Raw genomic sequence first — 11,865 nt, forward strand, 5'->3', positions numbered from 1 at the left:
TTGAGGACCCCCAAAGCGTTGGGAACCGCTCGGGTATTACCGCGATCACTCCCCTCACCTCCGCGGGGCACACGAGAGGTTGAGTTCGGCTTCCTCGCTCAGCTGGAGTTGGGGGAAGAAGGAGCCCGGGTCACTAAAGCCGCGTGTGAGCGGGGCTGTGCGAGGGAGGATTGAATTCAGAGGAGGTGTCAATAACACCAGCCTCTTTGCCACCTTCTCCTCCACCCCCGAGGTTAGAATTTTCCAGGTGAGTTTAACAAGGCGGCACGGGACTGACGTCCTTAGACAGAGGCGATCGGCGGCTCCCGCGAGGCGGAAAGAAAGCGCCGGGAAGGGGTTCCCCGAACCCCGCACCCAGGGCAGCCGCGTGGGGAGCGGGTGAACTGGTTCCGCGCCAAGGTGCGTCGCAGCGAGGAGCTGCGGGGCCCGCCCAGGCTCGCTAACTTCTGACCTCTCCTTTCCCCGGAGGCGGCTGCAACAGGCGATAATTACAAAAGGCCAATTTAAAAAAAGCGAGCGAGAGGAGATGCTGATGAATCGACCCTTTCGCTTTCAAGTGTGACAGGGCCTGGGTTTTAATGGCTGAGAGGGTCCCACCAGGGGAAGGTATCGCAAGGAGCGAGGTTACGGCTAGGGGTCAGTAGGTTCTCTAAACTCCCACTTCCAGCTCGCAGCGGGGACTATTTGGAGAAGTAAATCAATTGATATATTAGCTCTAAGTGGTTATGAAGCACTGGTGCAGAGGGAGCAGGGGATGGGAAAGATCCCGCTTATCAGGGAATGGGATCTAGATGGAGCTGCCATTTCTTTTCCATTTCCTACTAGCCAGGCGGGGACTTTTTGCTAATTTCCGACAAACTCTGGGAAGTGACAAAACTGTCCATCAACAGGGGGGGGGGGGGGGACACGGACGGACTAAACAGCGCTTAAATGAAACGCAAAACACAACTGCAGCTCCCAAGTCTTCTGCTTTCCCCTGGTGCAGCGCTCTGGGCATTTCTGCTGCCCGCCGCGCAAAGGGTTGAGTTGCAAAGTGGGTGTGCAAAGAGGAAATCACATACACTTCATCTGAACCGACGTGGGCTCCCAATACAGCCTAGGCCCGAGTTTGGCTCTATGGGAACCGTCGGGGTTTAAAAAAAGGGTGGGGCAGATTTTGACCGCAGTGACACCGGTGCAAATCTGATCCCGGAGTGATCCCAACGAAGAGAACCAAGAGTGACTCCGGATTTACACTGGTGCAACTGAGACCAGAATCTGACCCAAATGGCTCCTAAAACCTCTGCTCTGGGCAGCTTGCACGGCACTTTCAAATTCCTGCTGCAAACTATCCGCTGAGCCGCTTCCAACAACCGAAGAAAAAGGCACTGACAGATGGACACTGCCGGAGTTTCGGTTCTAGAGCAGCAGCTCTGGCCATGAGATGGGGTTTGCAGAGCCTTCATTAAAAAAAAAAAAGTTTGTAGTCATCTCGATTGCTTGCAAAACCCACAAACCACTGCCGTGTCCGCACCCTGCGAAGTGAACTTGCCCTGAAATCACACGAACAAGGTTAGCTTCCTGTGCGCTGAAAGTTCTCCCTGGAGCATGGATTGACACGCGCACATGCGAGAAGGAAGGGCACGCCTGGTTAGCTCTGTGGTCTAGTATCTCGGTATATGTCCCGAAGTATTTCCAGACCGATCTATTTCCACCACACACACACCTGGCCAAATCACCGCCAGCGCTCTGAAACAACCTTCCCTGTAGCCTTTTTAAAAAATATTATTTGTCTCTATAGACTTTGGCACCCAAATATGGAATTCAATATTTTTCCCCTAACGATCAGGGCTAAACACAGAACAAATGTTTCACTTGAACCGATCTGGGAAGCCGTAACAAAAATCCTCTAGAGTTTCTGTTTCGCCAATACGATCCCCTTCCCTGAGCCATTTAATATAAAATATATTTTTAAAAGCCCGCTCGGATAGCATCTCACAAATATTTATATTTCAGTGTTGCCTGGCACCCAACGTCCACATTAGACTCGCTAATCCTGCCACTTTAAATAGATGAATTAATAAAGCAAATGAGGGTCTAATAAGCTGACTGTCCTGCCTTTTGAGGCAGGGGGAGAGAGACTAGAAAGTGCGCCAAATTTGTTTGCAGTGGATCAAGGCTAGCCGCCTTTGCTTCACTTTCTTTATCTTAATTCCGACTTGAAAAGATATAATTATCTAGTTTGAACAGAGCTGCTATCAAATCCTTCTTTAGGCAGGGAAGGGAAAAGCTGGAGTGGATTGCAGTGTTCTGAGCCGCTCGGTGCTGCCTGAGATAGTGAGTAATGAAGTTGTGGAGTCCTGAGATACAAAGGGCATTAACCTCATTAGCATGAAACCTTTTCTTCTAACCATTGTGGGACCCTTTCAGACTCCTAATCCCCCCTATTTTCAAAGCTTGGTTTGTAATAAAGCTTTTAGGGTTTTTTTTTCAAAGCTAATGGCATTCTCTGAAGATTTTATTGCTGTTACGCTACATAGGACGCTTAAATTTTTTCTCTCTCTCTCTTTCCTTGCGGTGGAAAAAAAAGTATATAGCTCCTGCAGAAATAAGCCTTTTATCAAGATGGGAAACAATTTATAGAAAGGCCCAAGTCTGCTGTTTAACTGCGATCTGGCCCATTTGCATGGGTTTGAAGTAGAACTCAAGCGAAGTTGGGTGAATTTGAGGTGACAAATGCGCCCGGATTCATTTCAGGATCCGCACAACCAGCTGTTGGGGGGGGGGGAGGATGTAGCGAGAAATTTACTTGGGGACTAGCTCCCGTAAATAATGATCTTGGGTTAGAGATAGGGAACTGCATTGCGACATGCATCTCACCCAGTCTGGGCCTCTGATATTTGAATGGAAAGTCACCATTATTGAATAAAGAGCAGCGGTGTTTAAAAAATAATAAGATCGGACTTTTTAAAAAAAACAATGACATAGTACCCTATAGTGCCAACACGTGCCTGGAATGTCTAATCTTAAATTTTCAAGGCAGGATGTTTAACAAAGCTCGTATTTTCGCGATGCATTGTAACTTCGCCTTATCACAGTGTAAAGGGTAGTCAGATTGTCCTAAATTATGTCCAACTAGCCCCCCTGGACCCACGGATTAAGAGATTAAAGGAGACCACTGGGCAATGCCTCCTCTTTCCCCTTCATATTCCTGGTATGATAATTGCCTAAACTGATTTGCACTTTCACAAAAGCTTGCAGGATTCTTTGTAGCTCGAACAGAGCAGACGAGGTTTCTCTATCAATGGAAATAAAACTGATTAATGCAGTCTATCAGGCTAAGGAGCAAATGAAGCATGAAAAAACAACTGTGTACCCCCAGAAAACCAGCTAGTTTCCTCAAGGATTGGTTGCAACTCCCCCTCCCCCATGCGTCCCCCAACACACACACTTTAATGTTCGAGTTTTAACGTTTTCCCCAGAATCGGTCCCCGCGACAAACATACGACCCGCCAAATGGTCACTACATACATCTCTCGTGTCCTATTTTCAAAATAAAATTAAAAAAACTAACTTTTTTTAAAAAATCAGAAATCCCGCTAAAAACCAAGAAACAAACAACAACAAAAAACCAGAGGATTCTATGTTGGCTGCAATTGGCTGAATTATTTATCTATTGCCCTTTCTGTATTAGAAAAAAAGTGGCTCTGATCTCTGGGTTATTTTGTTTTAACGTTCTATTTATAAGCGACTGAATTAATGAATAAAAGGCCAGTCAGTGGTTCATTGGTGCCGAAATTGACATGAATGTTTAGGGTGTGAAGTCACTACAATAATAAAAAATAAAAAGGTGGGGAAACGAATTTGCAAGGTTTAAAAAACGTGGAAAAATATTGCTTAAAAATGTAGGGCATATGGATAAATCTTTATTGACAAAATATTGACAATGACATACTTCTTGGAAGTATATAGTGTGTTAGAATTCTAACAAATTAAACACAAAACACAAAAATATTTACATTCTGGTATAGAAGACATTAAGGAAACATTTGTCACTTTTTTTTTAGTAGCTCTATAATCTTGGAATATTATAAGCTCAGTGCTTGAAACTTGCCTCCAATAAAGATGGCCATTTAGAATCCATCCTTTATACAAAGTCCTTTACATCGCTACTACCAGGTTTGGAAGTTTTGCCAATTGGGGACCCTATCATCAAACGTGGTCATTGGACTTAAACAAAAAAATTAAGCTTCATAATGGGACTATTATATTTTAAATGATTTTTTTTCTGCAGCAAAAGTCAAAACCATCCCCACCCCATCCCACCGTGTTGTCCATTTGGGAGGAACACTATGGTTACTGCTACTTCATTTAGCTTTCACAATCACTTTGACGCCAGAAGTTATCATAAAATGTTTACAGACGGCACATTTCTCGTAATATAAAATTAAAAAGCACACAGAACCTGTCTCAAAGGGAAAACAAATGACAATCCATTTCTGTCTTTAGGAACTTGTTTTTGCCCACACGGCTTTTACACATGCAATTCAAGTTTCTGAAACAGGTGTGGTTCTGGGCTGTGTATGGAATTCTCTTTTAAAGACTGGACAAACCGTGAAGTGCAATATGTCCTGTTAGGGTTTTGTTTTTTGTTTTTGTTTTTTTTTTCTTTCTCTCGTTATTTTGTTTTTAAAAGTGGACTGCGAGAAACGGAATACCTGTCAATCATCTTGTCTCGGTGGTTTGGCTTTGATTGACAGATCCCCCCTTTGCCAGACTTGTGCCAGCAGTACCACATTTTGGATCTTTCGCTCGTTCGCTCTCAGCTGCTTCCTAGACGAGAATTGCATTTTGATGAAGCCTTTATGTATCTTCCCTGCAACGCCACTGTCTTGTGTGTGATCCTTTTAACACTTTTTTGTTTGGTTGGCTGAAAGTCCAAGTGCCAGTTTTTAATCGTCTGAAGTGACGTCTATTTCTTCTGGACTGGCTTGTTTCGTGGCAATTCTCCACCGGTTAATGTGATGAGTCCCTTTTTTCTTCTGTTGTGAGTCTGAACCTTCCTCTTCCAACTTTTGTCGCTTGAACTTTGTCCTTCTGTTCTGAAACCATACTTTTACCTGCAGATGGGAAACAAAGTTGGGGATTACTTGGCTGGTTTCACTTTAACACCCCAGAAAATCGGTGAGGTCATTACCCTGATTCCATTTGAAGATTTCTGCCCCCCTTAAAGAATGTTGTATGCGGGGGGGGGGGGGATTAGGTCTATTTTCTTTCTCTATTTTCTCAAGGGGTTGAAGAAATCTGCTTAGAGGGGGTCCGGAACTCTGCGTCTATGTGTGCGTGTATATATATACAACGTACGTGGGTATATATAGAGACAGACACTCGCTGTGTGGCATACAGTTTGCCAGTGTCTATATAGGGTTATATATAAAGAGAAAGTGTGTACGTCTATACACCCCCCACACATATATGCTCCCTCTAAACGCACGTAAACTCTGTATGTTACGCATGAGTTTTCCATACACCGCATTACACATGAAGTATCTTTGGGAAAACAACTACTAAATTCTACAACCAATTGCACATAATCTTTCAAAAGAACCAACTGCTCCAGTCATAATACAAACACATCATCAGAACTTCTATTTTTACATGCCCCCATTTGAAGTGTGGAGTAGTAGTTAACATCTGGGACGTGACCATTTGAACGGCAATGCCTTTATTCAATGTAGGCCCCTTGGAACAGAGTCTTGGATAGATCGCTTTAATCGCATTTTGGAGGGGTGGGGGTGAACGTGTATTGGAGCATCGACTGTTCTTTAACATCCTGGACCGGCTGAACCTTGGAATAACTATTCTGAACAGTGAAACTGTTCAAACTCCTTTTAAAATTATATTAATTAAAAAGAAGAGATGGCGATCCTTTCAAAATCCCACTAGGGCCTTTACTTTCCCAGGGGTGCAGGATTCTGACATTATAGAGGCGTCTCCTTGAGAACATTTCTCTTCCCCCCACTCCCCACCCCCCGCCAAAAAAAAAAAAAAAACCAGCAAACGTTACAAACCCGAAGCATTTGACACAGCGGTTGTTTGTGCCAGTGGCGTCCAGAAGCGATCGTAGTAAAGCGAACTCTTCAAGTGCCGTAAAAAAATGCCTCTCTGAAATTTGTTCAGAGTCGAATAAATCTGACTTAAATGTACGCCAGATTACTTCAGTCAGTTAATTACAGATAGTATTGATCCAGAAGTTTATCTCGAGAGCTGGCCACACTCCTTGGAGTGGCCAAAGGTAAACACGGGTGGGTTTTTTTTTAAAGCAGTTCAGACTCTAGTTCTGTCTGAAAGTGCCTGATAAAGGCCGCAGAAATGGTGTGGGGGGGGGGGGAGAGAGAGAGAGAACTGGAGCATTTTAATAAGCTGGTTTAACCCGCTTCGCTGGGTCTTCAGAACAGAGCTACTACCATGCCAGGCACACATCTCTGCTGCATTTTCATATTCTCCAAAAGTCTCCCATTAAAAAGCTGAGCGGGGAACAAGGGGTGAGTTTAATTTGCTTTTAGTTTGCTAATTGAAGGGGAGGACGGTTCATTTCTGCCCGCTGATCTCCAAAGGGGAGCTCGTTTGTAGGGAACGAGGGGTTTGACATCTGGACAAAAGACCCCAACCAGCTTCGGAATCAAGCAGGACAAAGACCACCTTAAATACAGCTTTCCAGTGGAAATAAGCCTGTGACCGGCCCCTTGTTCGGAGAACCTCATAAAAGTGGCGATCCCTTTTTATTGTTTTGTTAGGGAGACATTTTAAAACAAAAGCTCCAACCTCTTTATTGCTTCCCCCCGAAAAGAAAAAAAAAGTGTTACCACTTAATCCGCACAGAGAGCGTTACTGTTTACTGGGAACTTTGAACTAGGCTGCGACTGGAGATGAGTTTTTTCCTCCCTTAAATACAGTGCCACGTACTGTAGCAGAGACAATCCCCTCCGAAATTCCTCACGGTGAGTCTCCCGGACACCCCCCCCCTCCACCCTCACCCCCCGAAAAAAACAACTCTCCTATGGCACTAACAAAACCGCGTGAAACATAAGAGACCTGAGCCGCAGAGTTCAGAAGAAACTAAAAATCTATATCTAAATAACCCATCTGGCTTTAAACACACGCCTTAGACAGTTCACATGCATCCTAAATGCGAAATGGCTCATCCACACCATAAACTCTTACGGCTGGATCATTAAGAAGCCTCTGAAGTAGAATTAGCCTTGCATATGCTTCAAGAAACCAATATGAGCTGTCTTGACAATTCTCAAACAATGCAATTATTCCAATCTGTTTCCGTCCAACATCTTTGATGCAAGCCCAAATCGTTCAGATTGACTGCAACAATCTGTCTGTGGTGTCATCGGAGGCACTGCTTGCTTTGCACACATACAACGGAAGATAGAGTTGTAATTGTCACTTGAAATATACTGATCAGCTAAACAAAATATATCCCACGTTCAAATTCTGGACCTCAGCCAACCGACACAGAGATATAATTAAAGTCATTTTTGGTTAGTAAGATGTCTATGCTTAATTTTTATCTTTATATCTCCGCTAGTTATATATCACAGTTTTGCAGGAGCTCTATACAGGGATATAGTGATAGAAAATTCGCCTTATAAACTATGTCTCTTTCCCTAAAATAAACCGTTTTAACCCAAATGTTACTCAAATTGGCACGAAAAACTCACACAATTGACCAAGAAGTTGTCCTTCGAAAATGCAAATCGAGATTTTTAATATTAACACTGATGTAGTAATTCATTTATCATCTTAATGTATTATATATACAGCGATCGTTTAGAACTGAATGACCACAGATAACCCACAAGGAAAAAATGAACTATGGTTTACTTTGGACATTATTCATAATAATAATAATTGTGACCCCTGTAATTTTTAACTAAGGTGGGTTGTTTTAATAAATAGGACGTAGTTTAGATAAACCAGGCAGTGGAAAGCCATACTGAGCTAGACATACACCTCCACCCTATTTATATTAGATATGAATCCCTGCATTTGCAGAAACTTTGTATATCTTTTACTCTGCACCTTGCAGTTTGCCAGCGTATTTTTTAGTTACATGATTAGACCTAACATTCCGGCCCCAGAAACTTCCTGTCTGGGTCCTTACCTGAGTTTCCGTGAGGCTGAGGCTGTGTGCCAATTGTTTCCTTTCTGCTCCTACTACATAGTGATTCTTTTCAAAGGCATGCTCCAGTCTCAGTAACTGGGATGGCGAGAAAGCTGTACGGATCCGTTTGGGTTTCCTGGCCAGTGCATTGTGCAAGAGGAAGCTCTCTGGGCTGGTTTCATTCCCTGGACAGCAGGGCAAAACAGAGATTAGCAACACACCTTTCCACAAACACACTCCATTCGTATTATTTAGCCCTAGCTTTACTTTCCCACTATTATCCGGTGGGGGAAATTCTTACTCGTTTTTTTTTTTAAACTCCTTCTTTATATACTGTTTTCCCTACCATGCAGAAAAAAGGCGAGACTGCAGATCAGCACGAGACATTAATCAATACAATAAAATCCACCTTTATGGGTGTATTAAAAACTAATGGATGGAGAGACCACCGCTGTCATATCTGTGTTACTTATTTATTGTAAGAGCAGTTAGGAATTCACAATTGGGTGTAGATTAAACCGATGGTTATATTTTAAACCTAATAAGAATGGCAAACTATTCACAATTCGACCTGTCCAGTTATTCCAATATCATATATTCCGCAGATGCGCAGGGGAGTGTGTGGTGATCTCTATGCAGAAGTCGGCTGTTTAGAGACAGCTCCATATTCTTCAGATCTGACCCTGGTTGACCCTCCAAAAACTACATTCCAGAGTTTTTTTGGTTATCCCCCCACACACTTTTTTTTAAACGGTACGGTATCTTTTAAATAAGTTACACACCCGTTTATAAGCCGGCACTACAGCAGTAACTACAGCATACGTGAAAAGCTAATGCCAGCGAGGGGCTGGTTACCCTGAAATCTCTATGTACCAACCCCTTGCGATTGCAGCAGCAGGACTAACACATTTTCATAAAAATAAACACACAAACAAACTTTAGGGAGCGTAAATCTGAATACGCATTTGCGGGCGTGAAGGGCTGGTCGGTTGGTTTGTTTCCCTAGGACGGATCGCCATTTTCGACTAAGTGGAATCGTTTCTTGCAAGGTTACAAAACCAACGAAGAACCAGCTAGGTCCTTTTCAGTTTTCTTTAAAGATCGCCCCATTAGGAGGTTGTGATTTAAACCAGTCTGTAGCATAACACTGGGACATTTCTGCCCGCTCTTTACCAATCTGCTGATAACTGGGACAAATAATTTGGTCAGCGAAACCTGTAATTTTGTTCTGAGAGGCTATAATCCGTTTTGAACCACGTCTCCCTTTCTTCAGAAAGGCTCTCGCTCTCTGCGGAGGGACATCGGGGGTTGCATTTTGCAGTTTAAAAAACCCAGACTGCTGCTTTCAGAATAAATAAGATTGATTTTTTTTAAAACGGCTTGAACTAGTGAACGTCAAAAAACACACACACAAAAGTGAATGGGACATCGTAGAAAAGAAACCTGATCTTTCTTTGGGGGAAAACAAAGCTGTTAGCAAAGGGTTAAATTAACCGGGGCAAGGGGGGATTTGTTTATTGATTGTGTGCCATAAGTGTATTTCCCCTCAACTGGTTATTAGTCATTTGGCAACTCTAAGGAACTCTGTGTGAAATTCACCTTCCCCCCCAGAAAAAATGTGCTCACCCTCTCTTTCTCATCTGCGTTCCTTTTAAGACAATAACAGCCCACTTTGATTGTTATTATTATTGTTTTGTTACTGTAAACAATAGGAAGTCAGGGATTTTTTTTTTTTTTTTTTTTTTTTTAATAAACGGAAACTCTTCCTCGCGCCGGCTCTGCCTTGGCGGAGCTCATCTGGCTTGTCAAGGAAGAACTACAACGAAAATACGACGAGGTATATTGCGTGTCTAAAACGACGTGTGATGTTCCCCGCAGCCCTGTTTGGCTGGATGTTTCTGGCAGGCCAAGATCCGGAGCGGGCTTGACAACTTGCGACAGTTTTTAGCGGCGATTTAAAAAAAAAACCCACAACTTTTATGACTGATCTTTAAACCACTTTAAAACAACTGCTAACCCCCTGCCCCAGCCTGTCCCCCTCCCCCAGCCGCCCAGCGCACGCCGCTTCCGCTGACAGCTTCTCCAGTTCGATAGCGGGGCAAAGAAAAACAAGAAAACAAGAAAAACTTCCCTAACAAGAGCCAAACCTGCGCCCACTTTGAGGACTTTAGCAGAGCTCTGATCCTGTCTCCCCTTCTTCGACTTTTAAAAGGCGTCCTCCGTTCCCCACACCGCAGACCATAGACTGGGGTTGGTAGCCGTCAATTTCACCCCTACGCTTTCCAGATCCCCCCTCCCCGCCCCACCTGGCCAGGGTGTGGGGACAGGATCGATCCGGCGCATGTTGGGTGCGCGGCTGACAAAGGAAGAGAAGTGGCACGTACCTTGGAACCGGTGGCCCAGATATCGGTATCTGTGTATTAGCCAGGGGTAGAAAGTGGAAGGGTCCCTTTGCTGCGAGGCAAACAGCGGGTGCGGGGAGTGAGAGGAAGGCAATGGGTGGGCGGCCAAGGCGTGGGGAGGCGGGATGGGGTGCACCGGCACGGCCGGGTTAGGCGGGTGGGAGACGGCCTCTGCAAAGACCAAGTCCGGGTTGGAGTAGACCCCTCTGCCGGCGGAGTGGAAGCCGTTGAGGAAAGGGTTCATCGGGCTGGAGTTGGCATAGCTGAGCGCCGCCGGCCGGATAGGGTCCTCGGAGCGAGACGCGGGCAAGGGGCTGTCTTTGGCCACCAGCGACTCGATGGTGAAACACCGCTTGGGTGTGGGCTGGAACATGGTGCGGCGGCTGGAGTCCCCCGGCCAAAGCTCTGTCTGTCTCTGGTGCGCGAGAAGCGGGCTCCGCAGCCCCCCAAGTCCGCCCGGAGCCGGGGAAGTTTGCAGCGGGGAGTGACTTCAGGAGGGCTAGATACACACATAAATAGACAGGGGCTGGCGGAGAGGAGGCGGCGGCGGCAAGCGGCACCCAAAAGGGGGAGAGAGAGAGAGAGACACACACACACACACCCAAAAAGTTGCCGGGAGAAGTTTCCCTCCTGCGGAATGCGGCTACTCTAAGTCCAAAGACAATCCATGGATGTGATCGGTCCCTTCACAAGTTGTGCAAACGATTTGTTAGTTCATGAGCCTAATTAGTGCTGGGATCACATAAACAGCTTCCTCTGAAGCCTGGTAAATGGCTTGATGATTGGTCGCTATTACTCGCCTGGAGGTTGAAAGGGGGAGACTCTTTAAAGTGCGTCAGAGGGGAGGCGAGCTCTGGCAGCTGGGATCCTGGAGGGATGGATTCAGGGCCCGGAACGGAGTGTGTCTCTCTCCACTCACTCCAGAGCGCTGGTGTCCCAGCCGGGCTCCTCACCTCTCCAGCCACTCAGCCGCAGATCCGTCCTTCCTCCAGCAACCCAGCCAGATGCAGCTAAGGTAGGTAGGAGCTCAGGGATTTTCCACCTCGACTGCTGGGGCGGGAGGTTACTCCTGATGCTCTAAAATCGGCTGAAGTGGATTCGCTCCGATTCAGCCTTTCAGAAGACTGATTGCATGTTCAGCGTTGTGTAATCCTGCCAGCCTGGAGCATGCCCCGGACTCGCCCGCCTAGCCTCTCCCCTGATGCAAAGGTGTTTCCAAAATCCGATATACGGATGCCTTGATCCCCAAGAAGCCAATCAACCCTGGGAATGTCAGAGTCCCCCTGGGATGCCCCCACAGTTAGAGGC

At 45.5% G+C, this 11,865-nt stretch overlaps 1 protein-coding gene across 2 annotated transcripts; it reads right to left on the reverse strand.

Moving 5' to 3' along the window:
- Positions 1 to 3,883: 3,883 nt before the first annotated feature.
- Positions 3,884 to 11,332, reverse strand: EMX2 (empty spiracles homeobox 2). 2 transcript variants are annotated; one of them, XM_054033762.1, is made up of 3 exons: positions 10,540 to 11,332; positions 8,156 to 8,340; positions 3,884 to 5,099 (listed from the first exon to the last, which is right to left on the reverse strand). In XM_054033762.1, the coding sequence occupies exons 1-3, from the start codon at positions 10,928 to 10,930 to the stop codon at positions 4,932 to 4,934; spliced, it is 744 nt and encodes a 247-aa protein (XP_053889737.1). In that variant the 5' UTR covers positions 10,931 to 11,332; the 3' UTR covers positions 3,884 to 4,931. The 2 variants fall into 2 exon arrangements, with proteins under 2 accessions (XP_053889737.1, XP_053889739.1); XM_054033764.1 differs by lacking the exon at positions 8,156 to 8,340 and having other exon boundaries at positions 4,996 to 5,099.
- Between the last annotated feature and the right edge of the window lie 533 nt (positions 11,333 to 11,865).

This window comes from Malaclemys terrapin, chromosome 7 (genome assembly GCF_027887155.1).
Source record: "Malaclemys terrapin pileata isolate rMalTer1 chromosome 7, rMalTer1.hap1, whole genome shotgun sequence".
In the NCBI taxonomy this organism is placed as follows: Eukaryota; Metazoa; Chordata; order Testudines; family Emydidae; genus Malaclemys; species Malaclemys terrapin.

Excerpts from the sequence above, each read along its gene's own strand:
- EMX2 (XM_054033762.1), bottom strand. The coding sequence starts at position 10,930 with ATGTTCCAGCCCACACCCAAGCGGTGTTTCACCATCGAGTCGCTGGTG. Across the intron at positions 8,341-10,539 it reads TCTGGGCCACCGGTTCCAAG|GGAATGAAACCAGCCCAGAG; the intron begins GTACGTGCCACT and ends CCTGCTGTCCAG. Across the intron at positions 5,100-8,155 it reads TCAGCCTCACGGAAACTCAG|GTAAAAGTATGGTTTCAGAA; the intron begins GTAAGGACCCAG and ends TCCCATCTGCAG.